Source organism: Urocampus carinirostris, chromosome 11 (assembly GCF_059441175.1).
Source record: "Urocampus carinirostris isolate Australia breed hairy pipefish chromosome 11, RoL_Ucar_1.0, whole genome shotgun sequence".
Taxonomy (NCBI): domain Eukaryota; kingdom Metazoa; phylum Chordata; class Actinopteri; order Syngnathiformes; family Syngnathidae; genus Urocampus; species Urocampus carinirostris.
This window is the reverse complement of record NC_142359.1, coordinates 35,394,074-35,407,476: the sequence shown is the minus strand read 5'-3', so window position 1 is coordinate 35,407,476 and position 13,403 is coordinate 35,394,074. Positions and strand designations below refer to the sequence as shown.

The window sequence follows — 13,403 nt, the reverse complement described above, 5'->3', positions numbered from 1 at the left end:
ATATATATATATATATATATATATATAAATATATATATGTATATACATATATATTTTTTTTTGGCCCACTAATTTTTCACCGCCAATCATGGAAGAGTGTATGTACCGGTACGTCATGCATCCAAGGGTTAAGTGTGATTTTTCCAATTTAGAATTTTTTTTACTTCAATTTTGACTAAATTGTACTTAAAATATGCAAATCTGTCTATTGTAGTATTAAACAAAATACTTCGAGTGTTGGCTGAAAAAAAAAACCCCGTATACGTTGTGGAAATACAGTAAAATTGAAAATGACAATGCATGTACTGTAATGGTAAATATAATACTAACGTAAAACTCAGACTATTAGACGGGACTGTCAACCCTGCGGCCGTATGCAATGATGCGACTAATTTATGAATTATTTCTAACGGCCGCCAGGGGCACCGGATCAGTAAAGGTAAGAGTGAGACAGGTGGAATATGTGTTGAGGAAGATGGTAGTTTAATGTGACTTAGTACTCTGTGTGAATCAAGGAAGCAAGGTTTTGGGTGCTCTGAGGAGAGTGATGAGCAACAAGAGTATGAGTATGGATGTTAAGAGAGGACTGTATGAGAGGCTGATTGTGCCGACTGTGTTGTATGGTGCAGTGACTTGGAGCCTGAACGCAGATTCCAGAAGGAAACTAAATGTTTTTGAGATTTAGTGTTTGAGGCGTATAGTAGGAGTGACAAGATTGGATAGATTGAGAAATGAAATTGTGACAGACAGAACTGGAGTAGTAGTGGAACTGAGCAAGTGTGTGGATAAGAGAGTACCAAGTTTGTTTGGACACATGGAGAGGATGGATGAGGAGCGAATGTTGAAGAGGATCTACAGAGCAGAAGTCAATGGAAGGAGACCAGGAGGAAGGCCGCAATTGACGTGGATGGATGGTGTGATGAGTGGAATCTAGTGGAAGCTAGAGCTCTTGTTGGTGATAGGAATGAGTGGAGAGGTGTTGTAAAAGGATAGTGTATGATGTGGCAGTGGTAAACCAGTGAAAGCTGTCGGGCCCTGCTGTTGAACAGAAGAGTGTGTTGTGTCACCCTGACCCGAGTGACATGGCCGCTTTCTTGTGTCCCGTTTCATCTGGAGGGACCAAAGCATGACCAACTTAGGTGCCGAGATGCCTAACTTGTTTGGGTTTTTGGGAATTTGGGTTTGCCATTGTCCAAAAAATCAATGTGTGTTTTTTTGCTATTTTTTCCCCCTTTCTATTTTCTTTGTTATTGTATGTATTTGTCTTGCTGTCGGTCACCCCTCTTGAGAGATATGACCAAGGTATATAGGTAGGTAGATAGATAGATAGTGCTAAGTGCATGAAGAGAACAAGCATGATCAGACCCTCATCATGAAAAAGGTGTCATTCTAAAGGGGCGCGCTAACCACCATATTGGGAATAATTTTACGAGTCTGTTTATTTGTAAACGGAAATAATTTGGCGAAATGAATGAATTACAAGAGGCAACACGTCCAACGAAGCAGAAATGTTTCAGGCGGATTTCTATTCATCTGTTCGCATTATCGTGTGTTTTAGAGTAAATATTTTACATGGTTAGATTCTATGGCTTGTCCTTGATGTTTTAAAACCATTTTTGCGGACATTCAAAGAAGTTGAAGACAGCCCACGGGACGTATTGGTGGGTTACCTCGGCTTTATAGTTTTTGAGTATCTCGTTTTAAGCTTTCCAATGATATGTGGCATGACGTATTTCAGTGACATCATACAGACACAAATTTGTTTATCAAAAGTCTGATGTTTCAATGTGGGCACATACGGCTTATATAGTCAGGTGCGGCTTATGAATGTACAAAATGATTTTTTTCCTTTTAAAATGTACCAGGTGCGGCTTATAATAAAGTGCGCCTAGTCCGAATTTAATGGTACCAAATAAACATTTATTGTTTTGCCGCCACTCTTGTCTCCAGTGTTCCTTCATTTTTAATAATTTATTGCAGAGGTATCAGATTCAAGACTCTTTATCGGCAGATACAAGAAATTAAAATCAATCATTATTTCCTCTTGGCCTGCCCCATCTGCCGATTCTTTTAACCCACAACTCAAAATGTTTGTCCACCCCTAATTTAAAACTTGATTTAAAAGTCAAAAAAAGTAACATAGGCAAATATAAAGCTAACTTAATTCCCCCAAAAGCCTGTAAACTCTCATTTCTATCAAGCACATCCTGCCTTTAAAAGGACAGTTAGTAATATTTAGTGCCATCTAGTGGTACAAAAATTTTCATCCAGTTATAAAAAAAACTTTGATTTGAATACTAGGCAATTTTTGGTTGAGAAATTTGTATTTGTCAAAAAAATTTTAATCCCTACATAGCAACAGCCGCCATGTTTGTCTGGCATCTAGCTGCTACGCAGTGATAATTTGTCACTGGTTTTCCTTTGCATTAGTCAACAGATTAGACACCCCTCTAGTGGTCAAATACTACACACCGGAGGTTTAAAATGTACACCAAATAAAAAAAAAAACAGGAACTTAAAATTGATTATCAACAAAATTAAAAAAAGTTTATGTCCTTGGCCTATTTGGGCAACACCAAAGAAAAAAAGCTCTGTATTTAAAGCCTCAGAGTGTAATATCTGACCACGAGATGGCACTGTGTTGTCTGGTGCGAGCAAAGGTCAGTAACACAGAGCACAGCGTGGTGGCTGGATGCCAGGCAAACATGGTTGCGAACTAAGTAGCGATTCCACTGCGTAAAAGAAAAACGGATTTCTCGACCTATGATTTCTTTTATAAAAAGTAACATTGGTATGATGGTTCATGTATTTTTGCTGAGTGAATGAAAGTTTTTTTTGTACTACTAGGAGGCACTAAATAATATACACCATCTCTTTAAGGGTGTAACAAACACGTTCTATATCAAGGGTCGGGAACCATTTCGACCCAAAGAGCCACGAAAGCAAAAATATTAAAAAAAACATGTTTGCGAGAGCCACACCATATATTTTAAGACAAAATTAAACAAAACCGCAAACCTGCTCTCCAGATAAAAGCTAATTCTTCAACACATTTTACTTCGCCGTGTAACGATTTGCTAAAATCTATGAAATAATAATAATGCCAGAGCCCGTGTCCCATATCAATTTAAATATATCACTTAAAATTTGTCTCCCACTCCTAGTTACTTAAGAGTGCCGAGGCTCATTTTGACCATAATTTTTGTCCTAAATAATGGTTTCAAAACAAGGTGCAAGTAAAGTTCTTTTGTGAAAAGGACACAAAATATACTGCCAAAACAGGGTATGTTTGTGTGACACCGCAACTGTAAACTGTATTTGAGAATATATAGGGCACATTGTGGACTGAACTGAACTAAAAGATGTTGCTTCAGCTTCGCATGTACCAAAATCAGGTTGAAATTACTCTACTTTGCCACAGAGAAATGTGCAATAGTTACATTTGATCTCAGAGCCATAGGTTCCCGACCCCTGTTTCTATAATGTTAAAAAAAATCTCAATCTGAGCAAGACTTAAAACAAATGAAAAGATCAATCTTTGGTAGTGACGTGGGGTAACACACCTCCCCCTTGTGTCCTCCAATTTACTGCATGAGGCATTTCTCCTGTTGCTTGGCGTACTTTCTCCGGCGCTGCTCCAGGCCACGTTCAAGGCGCTCGTCCTCCTCCAGCGCCCTGGACAAGGAATTTGGGCGCTTCAAATCACACCCAGATATTGACTTGATAACATATGACCGGAGTTCCTGGAATGGATTTTCTTTTCTTGGTAACGAGGACTCTAATATGCAATTAACTCACTCAGTGCCATAACGTATACAGTACATACGCCCCTGAGTGCCAAAACGTGAAAATACATTGGTTTTTCTTTTTTGTTTTATTTAAAATATATATACTATAAAGGGTTCAGCACAGCTAATCAGTCATCATCAAGAGTTGAGTACTAAAATACACCATTAGAAGGCAGGAGTGATCTTTGTCAACACACCGAGGTAGCCCCAACTTCCTTTTTCTGGCGAATGAATGTGTGTAAGTGGCCCGACGTAGCGAGTAGGCGTACTGAAGCAGTGTGGTGAGACTTGCAAGGCACAGACAAATGGGCAACAAAGCTTTTCCCTTTCAAAAAAATAAGTCCCATTGTCATCGTCTGGCCAAGGAGGGATGCCATTTCCTGCATATCTGAGAGAACGCGATCGCCATGGTTACCAAAATCGTGTGATCACTTCACCTAAAACATCGGGCGCTGAAAAGTTCTTGCAAAGTTCATGTACAAGTTCAGAGTTTTTGCAATAAAATGTTATTTCACAAGCAAAGTGCGCTTGTGTTTATGGAAAGCATTGTTTGGATATTAGCCATATCACAAATGCAAAACAAAAGCACCCAAGGGGAAGTTTTGCTTGAAACGCATCCGTTCACAAAAACCTGCTTTTCTCAAAAAATATCTTGGAAACAAGTGTTATCAGGAAACTAAAAAAAAGATTGTTGCCACATTCTAGAACCTTTTTAGCACTTCAAGGCCAATTTCCATTTTTTTTTCAGTACCATTAGAGTAGGAAATCTGGTATGATTATGTATTTTGCCGATCCACTATTATATCTGCAATTTGTATATGCAATTTTTAATCTGACGCTTGCATTTATTAAGACATTGTTTTAAGCATCTTGAGAAAATTGCAAATATATTTATGGATCTTAACAATACGTATTAAAATATTTTGAGATAAACCTGTCCACATATAGGTGTTGGGTAAAAATAATGGTAATATGTAGCTTACATTTTTAGTTGCAAATTCTTTTGATGAAACCGCCGTGCTGCTCAAATTAACTATAAAATATTTCATTCAAAAAAGATCGCAAAGCCATTGTGTGCTCCCCCTCCTCCCACATTCTTTTTGTTCACTGGTTGGTCGGTTAATAAGCTTGTTTATGTTTCTGTCGCTGCCGCCGCTAATTTTTTTTCAATGAGCAGAGGGAGGGGCTAGGCGGGGTGCATCACACTAGGAAAATACTTTTAAAATGAGCCAAAGCAGGAAAATGAGCCTTATTCTACTCATTTTAAATATATCAATGACCCCAAATAGAGTGCATTGTCCGTCACTGAAAGAAGAATCTGAATCAGTCCCCCAAAGCTTAGCACTTTGTGATCATTAATGCCAAGATTCAGTAGACTAATTGTATTTTTTTTAACACACATTTGAATTCATATTTTTGCGTTCTGTGTTGTTTCAGTGTACATTGGTTAGAAGTTGAATTGTAAATCGGTGCGTGTGAATGGGTAAGTGTGAAATACATTGTAAAGTGCTTTGGGAGATCTTCAGTTACTTAAAAAGCGCTATATAAATGCAGTCCATTTAACATTAAAATAGTTGTATTTTTTGTATTTAAAAGTTAATAATTTTTTTTGTACTGAAAAGTTAATATTTTTAGTTTTATTTTGTTGTGTTGATTGTTTTTCAGGAATTCGGTGTTGCTTGACTGAAAGTTGCTTAGTATGAAAATGTTTAAATTAGTTTACTGTAGAAAGAAAAAAGAAAAACTAGCATAATATACACTTTGTATTCATTCATTTTATGCATAATGTTACATTAATATTGGGAGTATATTGGTCAAAGCAACTTTTGAAATGAAGTAACTCGTAACTGTAACTAAAAACTCTTTCAGTAATGCGCATAACACAGGTTGCAACCTGTGTGAGCTCCCCCTCCTCTCACCGTCTTTCCTTGGCATCCATATTGTGGACGAGTTCGTCCCTCTGGTCGACCAATGACACCAGCTCCTTTAGCAGCAACTGCTCCCTCTGTTTTTGGGCCAATGTCTTCTGCCACTCTGAACAGTGCATTGGAGCAAATAAGGGTTTAGGAGAACAGACATGATGGAGAATCAAACAAGTGCGATGAACAAACCTTCCATGGCCATCATGTCGCGCAGCTCTTGGGTCAACAGCTCAAACCTTCGTTCCAAGTCCTGCTCTTCCAGCCTATCAATCAAAGCAGTTTAGTTTCAATTGATTCACCATGTGACTACTTCTGAATGGATCTTTTTTCACATATCAGATTATATGTCATGATATCTTACAACAGCTGCAGGTGATCTTGTCTTCTGATCAAGGCGTTCTTCTTGTTAACAAGTGTAAACCATTCCTGAATCAACCTTTCCTCCTCCACCTTGTCGCTGCCTGCATCGAATCAAATCACACGCTGGACCAAATTTCCAACTACGACATTTTCAAAATAAAAAATCTTGTTACTTGTTTCCATGAGTTGTCGGAGTTTCCTCTCGACCACAGCAGCTCGGGTGTCTATATGTTTTTGTTCAGCTTCCAGTGCTTCCATTTGATTTAGTACGTACTGGCTCGGGTCCTCAAGGTGCAAAACACATTTTCTAGTCATATTAAGTGCTGCATGGTTGTTATCGCAAAAAAACAAAATGTTAGTTTAAAAATGGAATCCCACTCGATTGTTTTTTTTATGTCTTTTCCAACATTTTTAGTGACCACTGTCCTTAAATGATTGATAAGTTTACTCTGCTTAAATCTATTTTTAATATCAGACACTTGCAAAAGAGATTACATTACAATGCCAGTTTGTTATTTCGACTATTATTCCTCGCTGTTGTTATTTTGAGGCACTGTTTCCATCTTTGTTACTGTCCGCCGATAAAGTTGCTGTTCTTTGAGTCCACACCCTTTAGTGAGGATCTGTTTTTGTAACGAAGTGATTTCATAAGAAGGAGCTCAGGGAAGGGCTTTGAGAACAGATTTGGAATTTGTTATTGTGAGGGTTTTTGTAGTCCTCTCCTGTTCTCCTTGCAAGTTAAAAATTCATTGATTTCAACCTTCTTTATTTTGAATATTAACTTATCAATGATAAACAAAAATTAAAAAACAAACAATTCAATGTAAATATGCTTTTGGAAGAGATTTTAATTCTTATAACAAGTTAAAAGTTGAAAATGTTTATAAAAATGTACATCAATAAATATTCAAAAGAAAAAAGTTCCACGAAACAAAATGTGTAGCAAGAATGAGTCCCCTAAGTGTTAACTAAAGGTGAGCCAACAAGTGTTAGCAACGGCGAAACATGAAATAACTTTTAAGCACCACATCTGTGAGCCTATTATTAGTGGGTAGCAAATAAATGCTAGTTCATTAGTGATTGTGATTATTTTAAATGATATATAGTTTATTTGGCTGGATCAACTTTTTGCAGAACCATTTTAAAATGCTAATTCTTCACTAAAAACAGTCAACATGCTCTTTTGCTCCAAACACAAAGCACTGATAATTACAGCACATCTTTCAATCTCATGATAATGGTGCGGTGGATCAGACATCCAGGGCTTTATCTTTATTTGAAAGGCCGACACGATTGTAATTCGAGGAAAAGACTAACCTGGCCTTCTCGTCTTCCCACCTCAGTCAGAGCCAATGGTGGTTCTGTGAAGCAGAAAACCATTTAATATCCAGCCATTGTTTCGACAAGCAAACTAATAAGACTGACCAGTTCTGATACTTCCAGTGTCTTGTAGTTCGGCAACAGCCTGTAAAAATGCAAAAGCAATGCTAATCAATGAAGAACCTAGTCAATTGAGGTCTATTGTAAAAGGCATTATTACTAAATGATTTAAATACAACACAAAATCCTAAACAGCATCCTACCACAGCTGTGTCTCCTTCCTCTTCAGATGCACTCTTCCGCTGTGACCTGCGTTTCTTGACCAGATCTGCGTCTTTCACGTGAGAGAAACCAAACTTTGATGGCACATTTGTCCTGGGCGGCGCAACTGGTGCTTGAACGCCACTGCCATCAGACGCCTGGGCACGTTTGCTTCTGGGAGGTGGAGACACTTCAGTGTTGCTTTGGATCTCCTGCTCTTTTACGACTGAGCCGTTGCTCTCGAGACTGATGCCCTCTTCCTGGAGCCTCTGGGTGCAGTAGCGTACAGCGGCCTCAGGGTCCTCCTCGCTTTCCCTGTCTGATGTGACTGCATAGCTGGACTCGCTGGCGTTTTTCTCAATGTGGAGCACACTTAGCTCCTGGCCCATAAAATGTGTGCGGATCTGGCTGAGGTATGTCATGACAATGAGGCGATCAGGGACAGCAAGCATGACCATGTCTGAGGGTTCCATTAGCCTAGAGATGCCGAGCTCAGCAAAACCATCGAAAGCCTGCCAAACCCCAAAAATCCCATGGTTATTTTTAAACAGTCATTTTCAAGTTCAAAATCAAGTTATAATTAATTGTTGAATCACCTTTTTATTGTTGTTCTTGATGTCATAGGGGTCTAACAATTCATAATTACTAAGGAAAAATACAAAAAGAAGAAAACTGCAGAAAAGTATTTTGGCCCACTGTAGTTCAAGTGATAATTTCCATTGATTTGTCACCCCCCCCCCCCTTGTTTTATCTGCTTACATCTTTTCTGGGTGAAAGTGATGCAAGATGGCACAAAAAGCCAAGCCGTTCCTCCAGGAGGTGCTGAAATTGGTGATCTTCAATCCTTTGTAATCCTCAGTGACTTCCCTGCACCACTTCAATAGGGACTGACTAGACGTCACCAGGTTTGGACTCCCTGAAACATTCTACCACATACAGTTTCTATCAAACACAGTTAAGGGTTGCTGGTTGCACTTAAACATGATAGAACATACTTACTTCTGGAGATGCTGATGCATCTGCAAGTTTTTTGGGAGTCAAAGTTTGGGCCTTAATTTTGGCTACATGCGAACTGCTCCTATTAATAAAAACAATTGAAGTAAAATAAAGACTTTGTCGGCATTCCAAATTCCAACCATTCAACTAATAAAACCACACACAATGCCAAACTTTATGCATAATATTTTTATTTCCTCAGGTTCTTACCTGTTTTCCCCAGAACAAGCAGCAGCAAAATCGATAGACACAAAGTCGGAACTTTCATTCTTTAGATCAGCTGGCTTTGTGCCTTTACCAATTTTGACATGTAATTGGCAATCCTTAGCAGAGGCAAATGACTTATTGCTTGTATTAGTTGCAAGCACAGGTTCATCCAACAGGTTTTCACCTTTTACCAATGCATTTTGCCTCTCTGGGTCTCGGTTTTCGTCTGTGCAAGGAGAGGTAAATCCATTTCTGTAGCCATGATCCCAAATCTGTTTTTCAGGGATTCCTTCTGAATCCCGTAATGGAGAAGTGTCCTCTGGTTTTCTTTGACATGGATCCATGGCTAAAGGATTTTTTAAAACTGTCGTGTCAAGGTTCTTCCTGGCTCGAGGCAGCGGAACAGGCAAGCTTCCCTTCTGATTGTGACAAGGAACTGTTTCGCTAGAAGCGTTCGTTACTGCGTCTAATAAATAGGTACATGGAGGGCAAAGAACTTGAGGATCTTCTTGGAATGAACTGCTCAGGTGTTTCCTATTTCTTGGTTTTGGTACAGGCATGAATGTAACAAGTGATGTACCATCTTTGACCTGAAGCCTCTTTTTCCTCAAGAGTACTGTTGAAACTTGCTCATTTAATATCTTGTCTTCATCACCCAGAAGTTGACCAGAAAGGCTTCCACTGTGGGCCTCTTCTTCACTAGCACTTTTCCTCAATGCCTTCCTTTCATGTTCCTTTGCTTCCATGAAGGAAGGTCCTTCTACTCGTTCAGTAACGTCAAAGGTAAATTTTGTGCCTGCAACCTCATACAATGATGGTTTGGTGGTTTGGACCGCTCTGCTTCCTAGTAGAAGATACGGTGTTTGTTCATTTGTGTTTAAATTGTCTTGCGTTGGCAGATGTTCGCTCATTTTCACATCAAAACTGACAATATCAATGTTTTCTTCGCAAGATTGGATTGGGACAACCTCAGGAAGAGAAGAAAACCCATCCACATTATGGTTATTTTCGGTCTGTTGTAAAATTGTGACTTGTCCCAGGTCACATGTATCTTCCTGAGAAACTGTGACCAGTGCTTCAACCATGTAAGGAAACAAATTATCCAAGCTTTTGTCCATTAGTGTCTTTTGGTTTGGTTTGGCTTCTATTAATTCAGTGACTGTAGAAAGTGGTGCACCGGCTTCTGCTAGTTGAGGGCTTGAGGACAAAAAAAGAATAGCTTCAGAATTGGAAACTGGAGTGTACTTTTCAATCTATTTTCACTATACATTCCATGATTGCAAGAGTTATGCAATTCAAATCAGTTCACCATAGAGTCATTTTGCCACTCGTGAAATCACACACAAGCAGCAGGCGGTAACTCACCAATGTTCCGATTTGGACGAGGTAGCAACTTTACATATTTTATCATACGGATGCTCTGCTGACAAGATTTCAGTGCACTTTGTTGGGCTTGGCAAGTCCTGATCACCTGTATGAGATTCATCAAGCAACGATTCATTGTCCTCAATCTCATCGTTGGCTGACATTCCACTAATGTCAAGTGCAGAAAGTTGTGACCATTTCCTCATACTTTTACAAAACATAAATTCATCACCACTGTCAGAAGGCAGTGATTGTGATACCTCTTGATCCTCTTCCAGGTTAATATTCCTATTCTCAAACTCTTCAGACATAGGAATAACCTTGTCTACAGTTGAATCAATGTCAAATGAATGACTTAAATTTTCATCTGGAGATATTACAGTCTGGTCCAGTGACTGCGAAGCTGTGTCGCTCCTTTGATCAGGATCGTTTTCAGAGACCGATGAACCAGATGGCCCCAAAATGGATGCTACCGTTTCATAACTGTGAAAAATTTGATGTTTCAGTCAGCAACAAACTGAGCAATGATGAAAGACTAAAGGCAAATAATCAACATTCAGAAGTAAATTAAAAGTCTGTTGGCTCTGAAAACAGACATCTCTATTGAGGGAAGAAAATATGCGTTTGCATGCTCTTCATTCCAAGCCACTTACCCTTTATGGAGCACACCCACAATTGTTTGTACTATTCCGGATGTTTCTTCGGCCTCAATTGTCTGATTTTCATTCAAAGTTCCATCTGCCTCCAGTATTTCCCAGCCTAGGGCAGCCTCAGGCTCTGACACTCCAATTTTATTCTTTGCTAAGGCCTCATCTGTGGCTATTTCCTCTGTTATGCTGAACATCCAAATTCAATGATGTAATCCACATTTTGCAATACATATGGCTAGTATGTATGATCCAGCCATATAACGCTAGGCTCACAGCATGTCACATGCAATGGTTTCCTTTACTTACTTGTGACCAAATGAATGCCCTTTGCTGTGACTTCTTGTGCTGCTCCATTTATCGTCTATTACAGGAGCAAACAGTATAAACTTCAAGGAACAAATGACCAAAAAAGCTAAAGATGTCACATGGAGTAGAAATATCTCACCAGGTAATTGATTTGTTTCTTTGAGTAATATATTCTGAAGCAAAATTCTTGGCATTCCAGGAATTTCAGTCAAACGTGGACATGATGGGGATACAGCTGCCATATTTTGTATTCCTTCATGTACATTCCCACGTATTTTGAGGGATTTAGCAATGAAATCCTTAAGGTGTTTTTCCCGGTCTACAAAAAATAACTTTTTGCAGGAGTCATTAACTTGTGTTTCAAGGTGTTCATAGCTTAGCATCCTCGCTGATGGGAAACCTGGGTTGCGAGAAATGCATGGAGCAGCTGTGTGTAAGCTGACCATATCTGATGCTTTATTGAGAACTTTAGCAGATGGAAACCCAGGGAGTTTTGCATTTTTGGGACAAGTGGTTAATATTTTTGCCATACTGCTCCCAGTTTGTTTCTGACAAGTAGGTGATATATTCATCTCTACCTGCTTTCTCTGGGGTGTTCCCAGGACAAAATGTATTTCATGTAGCCATTCATCGATACTCGTTGCAGAAATGGAAGCAAATCCTTTCAGAGATGACAAACGTGGACAGCAAGGTAAGAAATTGATCATGTTTGATTGAATCTTGCATTTTCTTTGAGGTGCTGAGGGAAATCCATGGATCTTAGATATTTCTGGGCAACATGGTACAATTGCAAACATTTGGCGTGCTTTGTCTAGGTTGGCAGGAACCCTATCAATCGTTAACTTTCTATTCTTTTGTTGAATGTACATAAGATAAGCCTGCTCCAAAATCCAAACTTTCTTATTATCTTCAAGTGATGGCAGTCCAAGAACGTGGGAAACTGGAGGGCACAGGGGAAGAAGGTTCACGATATTTGTGCTATAATGTAGAACTTTGGGATGTGGATTGGATGGGAAGCCTATTACACAAGATGATTTAGGACAAGTTGGGACAAGGGAGTGCATATTGCTCCATTTACTTTGGTGCTCATTTGTCCTGTTCATTGTGAAGCTCTTCTTGATCCTCTTTATTGACAATGACTTGTTTTTCTTAATTGACCATCCAAGGCTCTTGCTTCCGACAATTGATACAAAACCGGGAATGTTTGAAACATGGGAGCAAAATGTGTAAAGGCTTAACATATTTGGTGCACAATAAGTAGCTGTAGGGCATGGATGTGTGGGGAATCCTGGTGTCAGTGCCCTTTTTGGACAGGAGGGCACAAGGGAAGCCATTGTTTTCATTGTCCTCTCGTCTTTGGGAAACCGTGCAAATGATAAGGTCTGCTTTTCAGCCGTTCTGCACTCAAAGAGCAAATTTCTGTTGACTGACCATTCCATTTTTTTATTCATTGATGCAAACCCTTGTATTCCCGACGCTTTAGTGCATATTCTTGAAAGACTAACCATACTGGGTTCCTCAGGATTATGAGTCATTCTCAGCTGTTGCACAGAGGGACAACCGGGAATGCTTGATTCTCTTGGGCAACACTGAAGAAGAGAAACAGCTCCTTCCAGATTTTTGTGCATGTTCATTTGATCCTTTATGGGGGTATCCTCAATAACAGTCTTCTCTGCCTTCTTAAAAAATGTATTTGGCTTTGATAACCAAAATGTACAAATGACTTTACTCAAGGATGGGGTACCAATAACACAGGACACTCTTGGACAACAAGGGAGCATATCCACCATACTCCAGCACTGCCTGGAGTGTTTAGCATCACAGTCAAGTATGTCACCAAGCAGCAACATTATCGGCGCCTGGGTTTTAATATCTGTCTTCATCTTTACTTCTTCAACAGGGAGGGAACTTGTAAAGGAGACAGATGAAAGTGGATGGACATTTTCTATCCTCGCTACCTCATGATCAGTGATTGAGGATCTACCAAAGGGATCAGCACTAAACAGATCGATCCTTTCTGGGGCACATTGCTTTAGCTTGCTCTGCCCAGAAACACCTTTCATTTGGCATGATGACTCCAGTGAGACCTTGTGTTCTTTTCTAAGGATCAGCAAAATACAAATTTACTGCGGAATACTTACAGTATTTAAGTATACAGTAATTTTCCAGTTTTTGCTTGTGTGTTAGGGAACAAAACACACAATCGAGGGTCAGTGCACTTTAGTCTT

The 13,403-nt window shown here is 39.3% G+C and overlaps 3 protein-coding genes across 5 annotated transcripts in view; all 3 read right to left on the bottom strand.

Annotated features, from left to right (window-relative positions):
• Positions 1-1,705: 1,705 nt before the first annotated feature.
• Positions 1,706-13,403, bottom strand: part of LOC148357203 (EH domain-binding protein 1-like) — a 35,050-nt gene continuing 23,352 nt past the window's right edge. For all 3 annotated transcript variants that reach the window (XM_088347076.1, XM_088347077.1, XM_088347078.1), the window contains 11 exons: positions 8,651-8,729; positions 8,411-8,577; positions 8,248-8,296; positions 7,654-8,163; positions 7,496-7,535; positions 7,388-7,431; positions 6,244-6,355; positions 6,072-6,171; positions 5,900-5,973; positions 5,708-5,822; positions 1,706-3,675 (listed from right to left, as the gene is read on the bottom strand). In XM_088347076.1, the coding sequence (XP_088203202.1) occupies positions 3,585-3,675; positions 5,708-5,822; positions 5,900-5,973; positions 6,072-6,171; positions 6,244-6,355; positions 7,388-7,431; positions 7,496-7,535; positions 7,654-8,163; positions 8,248-8,296; positions 8,411-8,577; positions 8,651-8,729 (1,381 nt within the window). In that variant the 3' untranslated portion in view covers positions 1,706-3,584. The remainder of the gene's footprint in view (positions 3,676-5,707; positions 5,823-5,899; positions 5,974-6,071; positions 6,172-6,243; positions 6,356-7,387; positions 7,432-7,495; positions 7,536-7,653; positions 8,164-8,247; positions 8,297-8,410; positions 8,578-8,650; positions 8,730-13,403) is intronic.
• Positions 10,216-11,063, bottom strand: LOC148357207 (uncharacterized). Its single transcript, XM_088347294.1, has 2 exons — positions 10,873-11,063; positions 10,216-10,702 (listed from the first exon to the last, which is right to left on the bottom strand). The coding sequence occupies exons 1-2, from the start codon at positions 11,061-11,063 to the stop codon at positions 10,216-10,218; spliced, it is 678 nt and encodes a 225-aa protein (XP_088203420.1).
• Positions 11,168-13,246, bottom strand: LOC148357206 (uncharacterized). Its single transcript, XM_088347292.1, has 2 exons — positions 11,439-13,246; positions 11,168-11,230 (listed from the first exon to the last, which is right to left on the bottom strand). The coding sequence occupies exons 1-2, from the start codon at positions 13,236-13,238 to the stop codon at positions 11,168-11,170; spliced, it is 1,863 nt and encodes a 620-aa protein (XP_088203418.1). The 5' UTR covers positions 13,239-13,246.